Source organism: Cygnus olor, chromosome 3 (genome assembly GCF_009769625.2).
Source record: "Cygnus olor isolate bCygOlo1 chromosome 3, bCygOlo1.pri.v2, whole genome shotgun sequence".
Classification (NCBI taxonomy): domain Eukaryota; kingdom Metazoa; phylum Chordata; class Aves; order Anseriformes; family Anatidae; genus Cygnus; species Cygnus olor.
This window is the reverse complement of record NC_049171.1, coordinates 103,834,817-103,851,640: the sequence shown is the minus strand read 5'-3', so window position 1 is coordinate 103,851,640 and position 16,824 is coordinate 103,834,817. Positions and strand designations below refer to the sequence as shown.

General features: G+C 43.3%; 2 protein-coding genes across 3 annotated transcripts in view; one reads left to right on the top strand and one right to left on the bottom strand.

The window, feature by feature from the left end:
* LOC121066903 (calpain-13-like) overlaps window positions 1-15,843 on the bottom strand; it is a 46,302-nt gene extending 30,459 nt beyond the window's left edge. The window contains exons 1-6 of the mRNA XM_040550695.1: window positions 15,607-15,843; window positions 7,047-7,116; window positions 6,133-6,251; window positions 3,528-3,661; window positions 1,640-1,814; window positions 618-686 (exon numbers count right to left, since the gene is read on the bottom strand). Coding sequence (XP_040406629.1) covers window positions 618-686; window positions 1,640-1,814; window positions 3,528-3,661; window positions 6,133-6,251; window positions 7,047-7,116; window positions 15,607-15,843 — 804 coding nt within the window. The remainder of the gene's footprint in view (window positions 1-617; window positions 687-1,639; window positions 1,815-3,527; window positions 3,662-6,132; window positions 6,252-7,046; window positions 7,117-15,606) is intronic.
* On the top strand, window positions 7,894-13,934 carry LOC121066902 (heat shock transcription factor, Y-linked-like). Of its 2 annotated transcripts, none has more exons than XM_040550694.1 (4): window positions 7,894-8,086; window positions 9,213-9,324; window positions 11,569-13,121; window positions 13,471-13,934. In XM_040550694.1, exons 3-4 carry the CDS (start codon window positions 12,570-12,572, stop codon window positions 13,861-13,863), a joined length of 945 nt encoding a protein of 314 aa, XP_040406628.1. In that variant the 5' UTR covers window positions 7,894-8,086; window positions 9,213-9,324; window positions 11,569-12,569; the 3' UTR covers window positions 13,864-13,934. The 2 variants fall into 2 exon arrangements, with proteins under 2 accessions (XP_040406628.1, XP_040406627.1); XM_040550693.1 differs by having other exon boundaries at window positions 9,210-9,324.
* Window positions 15,844-16,824: the final 981 nt, after the last annotated feature.

The following is a 16,824-nucleotide window of genomic DNA, read 5'->3' as shown; positions in this document are numbered from 1 at the left end:
TCTCTGTATCTACAGTATTGCGGTTTCCAAAAGCTGGAGCTTCTGGTACTTTTCTCCTCTTGTCAGTGGTTTAAGCCAGAAACTCACAGTGAAGCTGAAATGGCAGAAGTGGAAAGAAGCACACCTTTTGTTTTTGGCTACCCTTATGCACACAGGCAGTACTGGAAACAGATGTCATAGCAACTCTCTTTCAGATGCAAATGTTCAACCTCCAGGTCAGCCTCTAAACATTTTCCTGCAGGACATCCCACTGGACACCTTGGCACTCCTATAAGGTGGGGCAAAGACTGTTTCACCTTTCTGCATAGATCATGAGTAGCAGGAACCGAAAACAGCCTGCTCCTTTCTCCAACAGGATTTGGGATCCTTCCACCCTCTGACTTGGGGTGAGCCAGAACCTTCTCATTAGGAAAAATTATACAATTCTGATACCCTCACTCTTCCCATTGTGCCAGAAACCCTCCATCTCCTGAAATTTGAACTACATGCTTTCAGAAATCTCTCCTAAAAGGAGGGATTAATTACTCTGAATGGAACAGCAGTGTGACTGCCTTCCACATCCCAGTGGTGGACCACCAGTATGAGACTACCAAGCAGGAACAAGCTTGCAATCTTACCTTCACTGCTCCTGTGACAGTGTAGGCATGACCCTGTACAATTCCATTCCTCATTTCTCTGTTCCTCAGCTGCAAAAGGGTGAAAGCACAGCTATTAGCTCTCTGCCACACTCCCAGAACTTGCATTTGGCATGGCAGAAAAAGAGATTTGGTTTTGACTACAGCAGTATCTCAGATGTACTGGCTCCAGAGAAATGTGACTGTTCCCACTGTAGCTATAAGCAATCGAGTACATTTAGCAAAAGTACAAGTGTTCTTTGCAAATTCTTTAATGCTACAGAGACAGTGCAACTGCAAGATGAGCTGAACTGGGCTTCTGGGAGGATTAGAGCTCCAGAATTTCACTGCTACCTACAGCCCAGCATCAGCAACCCGACCTGAGGGGCTAGTCCTTGACTAGCTTGCAATAGGCAATCTTTGTGTCCTGATAAACCAGTCAATACAGAAGCAATGGTACATGCTTTGCAGTCTTCCCTGACATGTTGTATAACCCCTTGACGCTCTTTTAGTGAGATACTTACTGAATATTACAAAGTCTTTTGCAACTTCTCAGTATTAATATCAGTACCCTGCAAATCACAATGTGATAATAGCATACTCTCACAGAAGACAGGCACATTTTGGCTTTGCTAGACTCAGTCACAAAGCTTTGAGGCCCAAATCAGCCCTGCTGCAAGAGGACACTACTCTATCACAGTGGATTTAACAAGGAGAGAAGCCACACAGCCCAGAGAGGGCTGTGTGATTAATCTTATCAAGGCCAAAATAGGAGGAAGGCCCTTCAGAGAGGGCTATGTGGCTTCCCTCCATGCACATCTCTCATCCACATTCAATCTATCTAGCCAGAAGCCTTTACATTCGATACTGCATAACCATATTTACTTTTTGTTACCAAGATCCAGGCATCCGTGAGCTGTGACTATTGCTCAGAGAGATTGTGGACTTCCTTCTTCACTAAAAAGAGTAACCTTAATGCAAACATAGTAAGCCAAGAAAGGTGTGCTCCTGGCCTTGCAACTCACCTGTCCTGAGGTGCTACACCCCATCATACACTGAGATTTGCCAGCAGCTTTCAGTATCTCCTCCAGATCAGGAGGGGGGTTCTTTAATGAAAACTGAACTTGGACTCCACCTGTGAAGTCTACTAAAGCATCAGAAATGTAGCCTCCATGCAAGTTCTGGTAGGAGCCCCGCAATCTGAAAACAAAATAGTAGTCCTTACACCATGTTTTAATAAACAACGCACAGTTATGGCTTACAAAATGGACACGTGCATTGGTGCAGTGATCATAGTGGAGACAGACATTAGGGTCAGGTAATGAATAGAGACATTGAGGCCAGGGAATGAAAGGAAACATAACTGAAATAGATGCCCAGACAAAATACACGTCCTGTAGGATGAATGAGGCAGAGGGACTTTTTCCTATGCATTCACCCACATCTGAGGCAGCTGTCTACAGTCATTATGGGTAGTGGGAAATAATAAGGTGCATCTCATGCTGATAGAGACATTTTAGGGAGATGAGCTGAATCTCATCCTGAAGTATCCTGTTTCTCTCTCCTAAACTAGAAAAGAGTCAAACATGACTAGTTTAAATGGATGTTTCAGCTAAATGGAGGTGAACTGTTAGTTCCTACATAATACTTTGTCATGACCCTTTGCAAAAATGACCAGTATTCCATTTGCAAATGGGAACTAGGAAGAAAGCATTAGCATATATTCCCAATGCAAGATAGAAAAAAAGTTTTCAGTACTGTTCCCAAATCATTCTGCTAGAGTGCAATAATAGGGCAATAATTAAATATTGCCAACAGAGTCCTTGTGTTTTTATCATGTGCTTTTTATTGAGATACCAAATAAGATGAAACATGCTGTACTTAGAGCAAGTAGATCATGCTGTTAAACCCCACTATGCACACTGTATTTAATGCACGTAATCAAATTAAGTCTGTGGCTAATTGTATTTTGAAGAGTTGTTCTTGTCCTACATGGATGAAAATAATTTGTCATGGGCACTGGGGAGAAATTTCTGAAGTAGGAATCTCATAAATGGCATCTCTTGCAAATTTGATTTAATAGAGGTTTGTTTTGTTTTCTTAGGACAAAAAGCATCCTATTTGTGAGTCACTCAAATGCTGCTTTAGCATTTACTATTCTTGACCAAATCTGCCAAAATAATTAGGCCTTTTCTTCAGCTCCTCTTTACTGTACCACACGTTACAGCAGCTTGATGTAGGTCATGTTTGCCAAATCCCAGCCCTTCATACTACCTCTAGCATGGGAATTTCTATTTAGCATACTTAATAATGGGTAGTGTTACAGATGCTAAGGGACGACATTCTGATTCCTTCACTCCTCAGAGGATTTTTTTTAATCATTATCTCTTTATTAACTGTTATTAACCTTGTATTACTCTGAGGACCTCAGCCAATCAGAGACTCAGGAGTGCATGTGCTGTGCCTGGGGATGCTCTTCAGTCATGCTTCCTCTTGTTGCCTGCTTCTAATACCTGCATGGTCTCTTAGTGACTGCAAACAGAGGTAATCCCTGCTCAGAGTCTGCAGTTTTAAACAGAGGAAAATATAGAAGGGAAAACAGAGGCAGAGAAATTTGCTTAAAGTAAGGAGGAGCTTTAGCTACTTTAGCCCAGCCCCTATTGTGTCACCAGCTATTACCCTCTTCATTTTACTTCTCAGACACTAATAACCCAGAGCGTAAAGGGTACATTTAGGTCCTCAGCCTGAGACCTACATCTCCACGTTATATTGGCCCTGTGTTTGCATGCAGCCACAGTTCCTTACATCAGTACAGCACAACATGTACAAGTGTAAGCCTGTGTGTATCAGAGAGTGAAACCAACCATATAAAGCAATTGGTAAGGGGTGGAAAAATAGACCATCTATATTTACTTGGCATATGCTTTTTCCAGCAAGGATGGCCAGAATTCATTTGATGTTCGAGGGTGTACAGACAGGTAGCTCCCATTTAGGAAAGGCAGACGGTCATCTATCACCACATCCAGCCAGTCTCCGAATTGCCAGAACTAAAAAAACAAAACAAAACAAAAAAAACAAAACAAAAAAAAAAGAGAGAGAGAGAGAGAAGAAAAAGTGAAAGAGAGAAAAGTACAAGCCTCTTTTGAGAGCTCGTATTTGTGCCAAGCCAACAGCCTCCTGAAGCAGCACAGGAATTAATCTAAAGCATGGGTATCTGCAAGTTCTCTCCTGAACTACTGAAGGCTAATGGTCTAAGTTGTTAAACAAGCTACCAAGTGGCTGCATTTCCTAGTGGTAGAGAAAGTCATTTGGGGATATAACGGTCCTGCAATCAGTGGGAGGAAAGAGTCAGTATGGGAAATATTGTTGGGTGACAGCAAACATTTCAGAGGATAGAGAACAATCACACCTCAGCTGCATTTGGATTTCCCCTGCCTCTATCAAGATTCAGTCTCTAGATTTTCCAGAACCTTTCTCTGTGTTTCAATTAAGACTGTTATATGTGCTGTCATGGAAAGGGACAGTGTAGTGACTAAAGACTGCTTTGAGGTGTTATCCATCTCCTTGATAGATGAGGAGGATGCAGGCAGTCTCTCCACCATGTGGACAAAGCAGGTGTTTCCCCAAGCTGATCCAGCTGATGGAACCTTTTAATGGAGAAGACAGGGAAGGAGATCCATGTGGATGACCTAAAGGAGCCATTTCCAGAATCATTAGCAGATTAACATAGCTTAGCACAATTCTCAATCATAAGAGGCCAAGCTCTTATTTGCAATAATGCACAGGACTCCAGTGGGAGTGGGAGTAAGCTAGCAATAGATTTAGTCTACCATGATTTTATTTCATCGGCTTTGGTCAGTGAAAAACCTCAAAATGAGCTGCTCTGTTAGAAAAGCACAAGACCAGATCTGGTAAGGTTCCCCATGCCTTAAATTGACGCATTCTGCCATAATCCCCTGTAGTTCCTAAGAAACATTTTTGTTTTTTCCCCAGACTGATCTGCTCCTTGCCCACTTCTTGCTCACACATAGCACGCCCTGCCTCGGAGGCATCAGAGTTTCTGTGGCAGAGAAAGTGATTCCTGCATAAACAAGGGTCTAACTTAATTCCTGGTGAAATAATGTCACTGTAATTATTCCCTAGACAAAAATGTCACTCATCTTAACTGCTGCTGATAAAGTACTTAACACCCTTAACTCAAGCTGCTGAGTGTTGTGTAGGAAGCCTGGAGCAGCCCTTTGTAATACTGAGAGGCAATGTTCTCCAGATCCAGAAAGGAAAAAATTATAAGCTATAATTTGTATATTTGTATACAGTATGTCTTGTTTGAGATTCTTCTGAGGACTGGTAGCTTAGCCTGTGGATGGCAGTAAAATATCTTTGATGGAATAATTGAAAGACATTGCTGAGAAGGCATTTCCATTCCGAGTAGATTACTCAAGGGTTTACTGCTTGGAAAGCCAGAAACAGTGACATTGATTTGAAGGTGTGATGACATTTTCAAATATTGTAAAGTATTTATATTGCTTAAGAGTTAAGGATTGCTCACAACTAATCTTTTCAAAGCTCTCATGAAAGAAAATTTATCTTGTATCCTTTTAATGTGTTTTAAGCAGTCTGGTGTCCCTTCAGCTGGTTTGTCTCCTATAAAAGCACCTCTGCTTGCTAGAAATGGGTCAAGACAGAAATATCTGGCATTCTGAAGGGCAAAGGAACAGAGCAAAATTTAGACTGCCTGCAAGATAATCCTCCTGGTGCTGCTCCATGAGAGCTCCAGGGGGTCAAAGAGCCAGTGCCAGAGCTCTCTGCATATAACAGATTGTGAAAACAGGGGGATGATGAATGGCCAAGGAATATACTGATTCTCTCTACCTCCAGTTTAGCTTCTGGAGGCAAGTGGTTTTAATCCTGTAAGACACTTGGCTGACTCAGAGACAAGAAACCAGGGCCTGACTGCCAGTATCCCAGTCACTCACACAGGAGATTCAGAGAATTTCAAGAGTTGGTAGAAAGTGAAATTTACTAGAGACCTTTGCTCCTCTCTCTGAATTAAATCTCCATTGTTCTGATCTGTTTCCCAGGATTTGTAATTTCAAGTAAACTCCACCAGCTAAAAGGGAAAACTGAAGTATATTGGAAAACAGAAAATGAGAAAATAGATAAAAACCACAGGAGCACTGACAGTAACAATAAAACGTCCAAATCAAAGCAGACTTCAGAATGTCTTTCAAAACATATCTGCACAGACCTGTTCAAACAGCTGGTAGCTGTACCTCTGGAGATGGGCATTAGTCATAACTTTCAGAAAAGGGCTTCAAATTCCCTGAAGTTTGATAGTACCACCTGGAGCATGAGGACCCATTAGAAAACTTGGGATTTTCTGAAAAATTCTGAATTGGTTCTTAGCACTGAAAAACCAAAGCATGCAAAGATGTCAAGACCTGGGACTGTAGTTTGGATCCCTGTGTAATCCAACCAGCCAAACGCCAGCAGTACCAATATAGCAGAGAATACATACCCGGAAATGGAATATCCCAGCATAATCATTCTGGAATCCTTGGTCCTTTGGTAAAACATTTTCCAAAAATTGCTTCTGCATTGTCAGGGAGCCCAGGGCAGCCAGCACCCAGCAGTCACCTCAAGGGAGGGAAGAATACAGTACATTCAGCCAGTTATTCACAGTTGTGGATCATAACTAACTCCTTAGAAGAGCAGACTTCAACATCTAAGACATCTATGAAACAGCTTGATAAAAGAAAACAGCATTCTTCTGTCTTCCTTCTCTGCCCCCCAAAAACATCAAAACACCAACCAGCATTCACCAGAAATGAACCCTGATGCAACTTAAGCCATCCTTTGCTACTTTTATACTCCTCTTTTGTGGTCATGTTGAGACCCGCAGTCTCTTCAAAACTCTCAGTTGGGGTGAGAAATGGGAAGACATTTATTTTAATCTCAAAGCAGAGCTACTCACAAAGACAAACACGATTATGAGCTGGGAGAAAAAGATGGAACTGACAATGAGGTGCAGACACATATCTGGGTGAGTATCATAGAAGATGGACAGAAATATCAATAGAAAAAAAAAAGGGAAAAAAAAACAACACTGAGAGTGACCATGTGGAGACATTAGGATGAAAAGAAAATTCAGTCCTACACATGTTTGAGCTGTGCCTACTTACCCTACGTAACTGTGTTTCACCTTTGTACTTGAAGCTCCTACAAGAAACAGCTGCTGCATTTGGCAATCCTGCTAAATATCTCCAATAAATTGTGTGGGGATTCGTGGCGGTCTGGAGTGACCCACACTAATTATTTGTTTACTGCAGGCACCATGGTCCATGCCTTTCCACCAAGAACTCAGAACACAGCAAAGCAACCACAGGTTATTGGTTTGTGCCAATCTTTTCCTAAACAGGAACATAACCTTACCTATTTGTCCTTGAATAATATCGAATCTGCTAACTCCATCCATGATCAAACAGGGATTTCTTCGAAGTTCCTGGAAGAAAGAAAATGCTGAGATCAGTGTGGGTACCTAGTCTTTGCCAGCAGCACGTTCCCTTGCAGAGGGGCCTTGCAGAGTCCCTCAAAGGATTTTCACATGAGCTTCTCTAATGCTACCAACACCTTTCAGAGGGCTCTGGGCCCAGCTGCCAAACCATGCAGTCTCTTGGGGGACAACTACACAGAGCTTTCCAAGCAACATGGAGCAGGGACTGTACTTCAGCTCAGTATTGGATCTGTGCAAGTTTTATGCTCTGAGCTTTTCCACGCGAGACTCATACAGATCTGCTGGGGCTGCTTTTCATCACTTTCAGTGAGGAAGCTATAGAAAGAGTGCTCAATCTCTGGCTGCAAAATCCCACAGACTTGGCCCGGTTATTTTTAATTCAGGGAGAATTTTCTTTGCATTCTTTGAGAGTCTTGTTTGGTCAGTGAAGGACGAAACACTTCAGAGTTTGGTCTTGTGCACAGAAATGTAAACCATCCTCCCCTCTGCCTCTGCTATTAGTCTGGGATATCTGCGTGCTTGGGTAGGATGTTTCTGAGCATCCCCCGTGATTACCTTTGGCACGCTCCCAGTGAATAAGGCTCTGTTTTGAAAGAGCATTCAGCCTTAAATAAGAGAGTCACTGCACACCAAAGAAAATGAAGAGATAAGAGGAAAAAAAAAGCCTCTCACTGAGAAAATTAATACAGCAGCTCTTCCTTAAGCAGGCCCTGGCATTTCTTCTGCCCAATCAATTTGACATGCTGCACAAACATGAGACCAGCACAAAACAGGACTCACATGTTCGCATGAGATCAGCATCAGCAAATGCTGTCAGTTTTCTGAAACAGCTTCACGGTGATCAAACCCTTCTAAGAAATTTCCCCAGCTGGAGAGAGTTCTACACAGTATTGTCTCTCCAGGCTGGCAGATGGATCATGCTCTCACTGGCCTGGTGACACGAGGGAAAACAGTCTGGGTAAGTGTCTTTCTTGATGGAAAGGGGACACGCTGCTGACACGCAGGCATCTACACTTAGTTGAGGAGTTTGGGGATTTGCCACAAGTGATTTATTTTGAATATTGTGCACAACTCTGGGCTCCACAATATAAAAAGGCTGTTAAGATCTTTGAAAGTGTCCAGAGGAGGGCAAGAAAGCCAGTTAAAGGGCTGGAAGTTATGTTCTATGAGGAGAGGCTGAGAACACTTGGGTTATCTAGTTTGCAGAAAAGAAGGCTAAGAGGCAACTTCATTGCTCTCTCCCAATTCCTGAGGAGGGGACATGGAGACAGAGGCACCAATCTCTTCCCCCTGCTAACCAATGACAGAATGTGTGGGAACAGCACAAAGCTGCACCAGGGGGACATTCAGACTGGATGTAACAAAAAAATTCTTTATCATGCAGGTGGTCAAACAAAGGAACAGGTGTTCTAGTGAGGCAGCTGATGCCCCATGTCTGTCAGTTTTCAAGTGGCATTTGGACAATACCCTCAATAATATGCTTTAACTTTTGGTTAACCCTAAGGTGGTTAGGCTAGAAGATCTTTGTAGGTCTCTTCTGAATGAACTATCCTATCCTATCCGTGACAGGAGCAGCATTTTGGAAATCTGGGCATACTTAACTGGAAAGAAAGGGAGGAAAGGTAGGCTCCAAATATCTTTTTTTCCTTCCAAGGAAATACAGCAGTTATAAAGCACCAGAAACTGTTGTCTGTTATAGCAAAACCTAACTATGTGCCTAGCTACTATGCACATAGATGTGCAGCCTTTAAAATCCACTAGCGCTCAAACTGCGTGACAAATACAGAAACTACATATTTATAACTCTGTCCAGAAATATTGCTCTGTTTCTCTGAAAAAAATATGATGAGGCCTTGTAGCATTTTCCCCAAGACTCTTCCATTTTAGTGATGTGTGATTTAGTATGCTATTTGTAGAGAAGGATTTTATATAGAACATGCTTAGCACAAGTAGCTAACATTGAAGTCTAAGGCCATAGGCTATTGAACTTTTACCCAGTTACAAGCAAGAAAGGCCACAGAGCCTGCTTGAACTGGAAGATAAGTAAAGAAGACTATATTGACAGACTCTGCAACCATCAGCAGATTCCACAGCCCTGAAGATAGGAGAGAACGGCTTATCTAGAGACAATGAAGGGAACCAATCCAGAGAAGAAAGACCTCCAACCCTAATATTACTATTGGTCTGGACTATCAGGTGAGGGGTTGGGAATGTACAGTGTAAGGGCATAATTGCATAGGGATTTCTTTGTTCAGGGTCTCTTGAAGAGCTTGAGCTGTTGCTGTAACTTTAACTCTGCAGAAGTGTGGGATTTTTTTTTTGTTTTGTTTTTGGTTTTTTTTTTTTTTTTTTGCTTATTAACATTGCATAAACCTAGAACTGAACCCTGTTATGGTGATTGACTCTTGCATAATTTCCATAACATTAGCTGGAGGGAGAAAAAGACAGAGCTCAAAGAGGCACGTGATCTCTTCTCATAATATCTACTAGTCCAGCAATGAAGGCAACCATATGGGCTATAAATCAACTGTTCTGTCTGATCTCATTCCCCAGGAGAAATCTATCATCACTTATTTTCCCTGGCCCAGTGAAGATTTCATTACGTATTGCAACGCTACAGGCTTGGGGCAGAGTGGCTGGAAAGCTGTGCAGAGGAAAAGGATCTGGGGGTGCTGACTGATGCTCGCCTGAACATGAGCCAGCAGCATGCCCAGGTGGCCAAGAAGGCCCACGGCATCCTGGCTTGCGTCAGGAATAGCGTAGCCAGCAGGAGCAGGGAGGTGATCGTCCCCCTGTACTCTGCTCTGGTGAGGCCTCACCTTGAGTGCTGTGTTCAGCTTTGGGCCCCTCGCTACAAGAAGGACATCGAGGCCCTGGAGCGTGTCCAGAGAAGGGCTACGAAGCTGGTGAAGGAGAAGCTGGGGGCGATCAGTGTAGATGTAGGGCACATGCAGATATATCCAAAGGACTCAGTCTTATATTACTGTGGAAAATTGAAAGCCTGTGGTTGGATTTACTGGGTAGCATAAGCCAGTCTGACTGCAGGCTGCTACACAGGATGGTGGTCTGGCCACAGACACATTTCCACCAGACTTCCCTCTGATCCAGCATAATGAATCTGAGGATTAAGAGGGAGAGGATGACTCTTTGCAGAACTGCCTCCCTGTCAGATCACCTTAACCCTGCAACAAATTCCCAGTCCCATTTCTGTTCCCACCAGCTTGTGCCACAGTACCACATCTTTCCCACAGGCTGTACTTGTGCTGCTTCCCCTGCCCCAGCCTCAACTTCCTGACACATCCTCACATCACTGGCCATAGTGTTCCCTCTTTAACAGCATGACAATTAAGAAAAATAAAATAACCTTTTTTCAGGGAGGAGGACAAGGAGTAACGGCTTTAAATGAAAAAAGGGTAGATTTAGATTAGATATAAAGAAGAAATTCCTTATTATGAGGGTGGTGAGGCACTGGCACTGGTTGCCCAGAGAAGCTGTGGATGCCCCACCCCTGGAGGTGTTCAAGGCCAGGCTGGATGGGGCTTTGGGCAACCTGGTCTGGTGGGAGGTGTCCCTGCCCATGGCAGGGGGGTTGGAATTAGGTGATCTTTAAGGTCCCTTCCAACCCAAACCATTTCATGATTTTATGAACTTTGGCTCATGCCAGAAAACAGCCCCATAGTGACAGGCCTGCAGGCAGTGCAGGTTAGCATCATCCCTCATTGCCACACACCTCCCTTAATTTGCTTAACGCAGCTCACATGACATTGTATATTTGTTTTCTCTTTTTTTTTTTTTTTTTTTTTAATATTTGATAGGTTTTTCTTCATTTCTTCCCTGTTCCATTTGGGCTAAAGTTTTAGATTAACTCCAAACTGATGTCTGTTTTGTTTTGTTTTCCTGAATAAAAGCTCTTGTTTTCACCCCTCCAGCTACAGACAGGCCAAAACTGATGCAGTAGGAACTCCAGCTCAGCTTAGCTGTGTGGAAATCCCAACACAATTTTTTATATGTCCCGTTTTGGTTTTGTCAGTTTCTGTTTTCAAATTTCCTTAACATTGAAGTTATTTCCTGAAAGTCTCTGGGAATTAAATGAAATGCCGATAAACAAAGCATCATCAAAATAGTGTAGAATCATGATAAGCACACTGTTCCTGGAAGAGGGTTATATTTGCTCTGCAAAGGGCAGAAGAGGTAAAAATGTGACCAAGCCCTTTTGCAAAGTGGCTGAGTCAAATAACAAATCACTTTGATAATTAAAGAATTTAAGTAGTGAGTCCCAGCAAACAAGCATTGGCTCAGACTATACGACTTCCCCAATATTTTTTAGATTTTTTTTTAATTGCAGTAGCACAGTTCCCTGAGTCTTTGCTAAAAGAACAAGGCATGACTCTTGCTCAAGTCCTCGTTAAAGACTCTGTTCTTCCCTTCTCCTCACACCAGATATATGAGACATACTGAGAAGTCTGTGCCCTGATGCTATGAACAGACTGTGATGATGCAGAGGAAACACACATTGGCTATTTCAGAAGTCCATTACTACCATATACATTACCACCAGATATGAAGACTCCAAACTGAACATAATTGGCAATTCTCAAGGTAAAATAGATGAAGCGCGTTGCTCAACTGCTATATTGGATCTGGAACAACAACAGCAGATATAATTGCTATCTACAATTATATGCACTTAAATATTAAGATCCTATATGACTTTGAAGATGGAAGCTAAGAGATTAATAGACTGAAGGTGCGATTTTTGTCACAGGTACATTCCCAGCCACTTTTTTTTTCCATGTCAGAAGGAGCCAGTGGTAGAGGGTGAGAAAAATAGATGTGTGTTAAATTGGCCATGCTCTGTAGGCAGGATGCAACTACACTTACTCTCAGGGATGCATATTCTGGTATGTCAAAGTTCCTTGGGGAAATTACAGGTATCTTTTTGCCTATTGGTTTAGGTAGTTTAAATACCTTGGATCATATTTCCTTACAGTTACCATCTCAGTAACTTAAGAGCAAAGAGGGTATGGATATTTGTGTATGTGCAAATGGTGTCTAACTGACAATTCTGCAGTTTTAAAATTTAAAATTCTGCACTTTTATTCTTAACACTGCAGTCTTCCCCCTTCTTCCTTGGGGAACAGCTCCTAGTGCTCGCCTCTCAGGACACACCAAGCTGAAATATAGTTTCATTTACTTCTTTACTCTCAACTGAAGGCATCTGCAGCTCTGCCAATGAAAAGCAGCCTAGTTAGCAATTCTGTCTGTTGCTGCTCCATTTTGCTGGCAGTTGGACACTGGTCTGTGATGTCACCGTGACGCAGCATAGGCACCATGGTAACATTTGGTAAACTTCTACCACACTCCCTAGGCCACAGGTGGGTGCAGCTGCACTTCATCCCCCTGTTTGGCAGGACAGAGCCCAGTTGGTCAAGGAAGTGGCTATGGACAGAAACTTCTGTCCAACTAGAAAAACAATTTCAATGGAGCCATCTTCAACGGAAACATCAAACGTTTCTGTTTGGAACAAGCCCATTGATTTGGCAGTCTCAGCTTCTCCTCAAGTAGGTGATAAAAGAGCAGCTCATGATGCTGCCCTAGGATCTATAAAAGAAGAAAACACTTTTCAAGGTTCATGTGATGAACCCTGCACAAAAAGAGCGCATCTTAATTTTTCTGATGAAAGCTCTGGCAAAGCCAATGACTTGTCACCCCAATCCTTTCTGAAAAAACTCTGGGAAATTGTTGGAAGCAATCGGTTTCAGTCCATTTGGTGGGGTGACGATGGAAACTGCATAGTGATCGTGGAAAAACTCTTCAAAATGGAACTGCTGACAAGGAGAGGACCTCTGCGAGCTTTTGAAATTGATAGCATGAAAACTTTCATTCTCCAGCTTCATCTTCATGGATTCTGCAAAATGCAATGGGATTTGACAAGATCTTCCTCATGTGATGAATTTCTAGCTGATAAAGGAGCAGTCTCTGCTTTTAGCAAGGTATGTTAGTCCCCCTACCCATGAAATACCTCTCAGATCGTGTTAGTGGGATTGATACCCAGTCAGTCCCAACTGAGGTGGCCAAAAGTTGGTGGTATTTGGGTTTCTAAACCAGTTTTTATGCTTTTTAAAATCTTAAATTTCTCTGCTACACTCAAATGGCAAAAATGCAAGGGTGGTTATTGCTTAACAGAACCGTGCCATACCATATTAATCACATGGAGAACGTTTAAAATGCCCCTGAGAGTCTTCAGCGTTTGTCTTTTGTGATTCTAATTCTTAGCTATCATATCTGTCTTTCCCGGTCTTGAAATGGTGTTAACTAACTTTTCTCATTTGCATTTTGTAGTTACTCTTCTACCATAACCCCTACTTCAGGAGAGACTATCCCCATCTGTTAAGACGATGCAAGCAAAGTAAGCGAAGTACTAGTCTAAAAAAAGCTGCATTTTCACTGGAACTGGCTGTGAAGGAACGCCACCTGAGAAGAAACCCACTGAAGACATGGTCAGGCCCTGCTTCAACAGCAGTCAGTGCAAAGATCAATCCTCAGGCCCCATCCCTTTTTCCACAACACCACAGCCACTCCCTGTTTGGCATCCAGGATGCTGCTTCTGCTGAAACTGCTGCTTCTCCATACCACATTACGCCCCACATAACAGATAGCGTTCTTCCACCAGGGCTGGGACCAGATAGCAAAGCAGCAGGTGATGGGGTTGGACATCAACACTGTACATACTAGAAGCATATATGATAGGTACCAAGTGAATAGAGTGTAGTAGTTCTATATATAAGCTGTCTGAATAAAAAATATTTTCTGGTTTCTGTTCTGTTTCTAGTTTCCATTTCTTCAGTTTGACAGTTACTGTTCCTACACCCTGGGCATGGAGATTGCCGTCAGGAAGACTGTTTTGCTCCAGCTCAGGGGAGACAAAGGCCACAGGCACTAGCACCGCACTCAGTAAATGCCAGCAAAACAGCTATGTGCGGCTAATCCAGTTGCTTTACCAGTAGCAATGGATACACAGCATTGCTATTCAGTGCAGTCCGATGATGGAACATAAGGTCCTAGGATAAGAGAGCTGACTGTTTGATTATACGTCCCAAGTTAAACACTCATATGCCAGATGGAGATGACATCACATCAGACCGTTAAACCTGAACTGGAAAACTGCAAGCATCCTAGTTACTTTGAAATAACTATTGCTGCATCTGTGGCTCAGATTACAGAAATCATAGCTCTTTAATAGAATTTGAGAGCTTTTCAGATTTGCATAAAGTCATCTAGAAACAGACGAAAGTGGAAACACTAGTTTTAGTAAGGTTCACAGGCAAAAAAAATCTTCCTACAATAATGTATCTAATGAAGTCATTAATGTTACAAATGCTAATCCAGGGAGGCAGATATCTCTCTTACTGAGCCAGATATTGCATATTTCTAGCTTTGTAACATGGTCTCCATTAGAAGACTAGAAAACCCCTTTGAAAACAGACTGGAAGGACAATCTTGCAATTAGCATGGTGGCAGAGTGCATGGTATGTCAGATCTGCTCCTAGTACCTCTAGGTCTATGGGATGGATCCAGAGGCAGTGAATGTCCAAGACCCCTTCACAGCAACATCCCTCTGAGGGATGAGTTTAGGCAGATGTGAGGGAAAGAGAATGCAAAGGCAGCTAGGTGAGAGTGTTAGAATATTGAGCGTGTGTGTGTGTGTGTGTGTGTGTGTGTGTGTGTGTGTGTGTATGTGTGTATGTGTGTATGCTTGCCTTATCCAGAGTTGAACCGTAGCCAGAAATTGGTCCTGTAACTCTAGAGAACTGGTTGGCCCAAGATCTGACAGACCAACAGGCTGGCTGCCTCCTGTGGAAGTGTATCATCACAGCCAACAAAAACCTATACAGAGGTTTTGGCCATGGGTGAAGCCACGTGATCTTGTAATAGTGGAATGTCAGAATCCACACATTTAACAGAGCAAGAAAGAAAATCTCAGCTTAACCAATTTAGGTCACTACTCAGTTAAGAACAATTAAAATTGAGGAAGTTACTTGTTTTCAGAAGAGAGGCAAGTCCAGGAATTGAAGGGGCAGCTGGTGAACCCCAGGACTTGGAGATGACAGAAGAGCCTCAGGAAAAGAGTTGCTCTGCTCCCACCCACGTGCTCTGGGCATGAACGGAACTTATGATCCCTTCCATGGGCTGCCTGCAAACCTCCGTGCTTGTTCAGGTGTTTTACAGTGTCCTTCTCCTTGCTGCCCTGACCTGCAAAGGGCAGTTCACACTGGATACGCGGAAAAAGATGCTGTAGAGAGGTTATCTTCCCTCCACACGTCCCACACCAAGGTTCCCTTCTTTTAGTGTTGTGCTTCCAGTGCTTCCCTGCTTAGCACAGACCTCTTCCCCTCAATGTGAAGGCTTCTACCCACTGGCCATCAGCACTCCCGTTCAGCAGCAGTGCTGTGAAACACCCTGGTTAGTATAACTCACAGTTGGCCTCCTCCACTCTATTTGCTGCAGCTGGTCCTCTGGGAGCAGGCTCGCACCGATGGAGCTGATGTGAGCAGGGAAGGTGTCATCCTCAAACAGCCGGCCTTGGCTCAGACACAAGGCTCGGAGGTGGCCGAAGTCCTGATTATTAAATTTTTTCAGGTTCTGGAGGTTTCCTGTTGTCCCGGCTATTTGCCAACCTTCCTCCAACCTCAGAGCAGAGCTGGGATTGAGCATTGTGGACCCTTCCTGCAAAGGAGGAGAGACACAGATGACCATTAATTGCCCAGTCCAAAGTGGGGAGCATGTGGGAAAGCAAACCCTCCCCCAGGAGGATGGTGGAGCACACAAAGCTGAGGGCAGTCACAGTGACAAAATCCTTATTAGCTGGAAATGCCTGGGGAAAGAGGAGTAGTTAAATCCCAACTGGTTTATCTTAAATCAGTTCTGTCAACACTACAGATTCGATTCTGAGTCTTCCCTGAGGACAGAGAGGACAAAGCTGTTACTGAGATGCTGTGTTAGTGATGAGGTATATCTGCAACTTGAGCACAAGCTACAGGATGGAGCAGGAGCTTCAGACTCCTTCAGGGAGGCGGTGTGAGCAGGGAGTCTGGTCAGAAGTGCCCAGGACTCTTCTAGCCATGGATCACGTCTAGGCCCAGGGCATCTTTTGAGTTATTTACTTTATTTCATTTCAGCAAGTGAGTGCTTCATGGTCACTCCTTGTGAGAGACCTAAATAAGGCAGACACTTGCCTTTCCTCAGGATCTGTACCAAACACCCCAGACAGATTGGTGGGATGGCTTTCTACCAGCTTCCACAAATACTTCACCAGATTCCCTAAAGCTACAGTGCTGAGACAGGACTGAGCTGCAACACCCAGACCCTAATCCCACCTGCACTACACACTCACAGGGTTGTGCTCCAAGGTCTGGGGTTTTTGGAGTCGATAGGTCACTAGGAGTGACCTGTTGTGTTTAAACCTGTGACCTATAGTGTATATTGAACTGATCTAACTGCAGGTTCCTCTTTAAACTGGGGAGTCATTGCATGGCATCCATTGATAATCCAGTCTGAAGCATGTTTAGATCCCGCCTTGTTAAATGTGTCTATTTAAGGTACATTTCATTTAGGAAGAGTGACCATTTCACATATGCAGTGAATCTCCAGACCAGCCACGCTTGCTATTATATCTGCTGACACAGCTACAAAAGA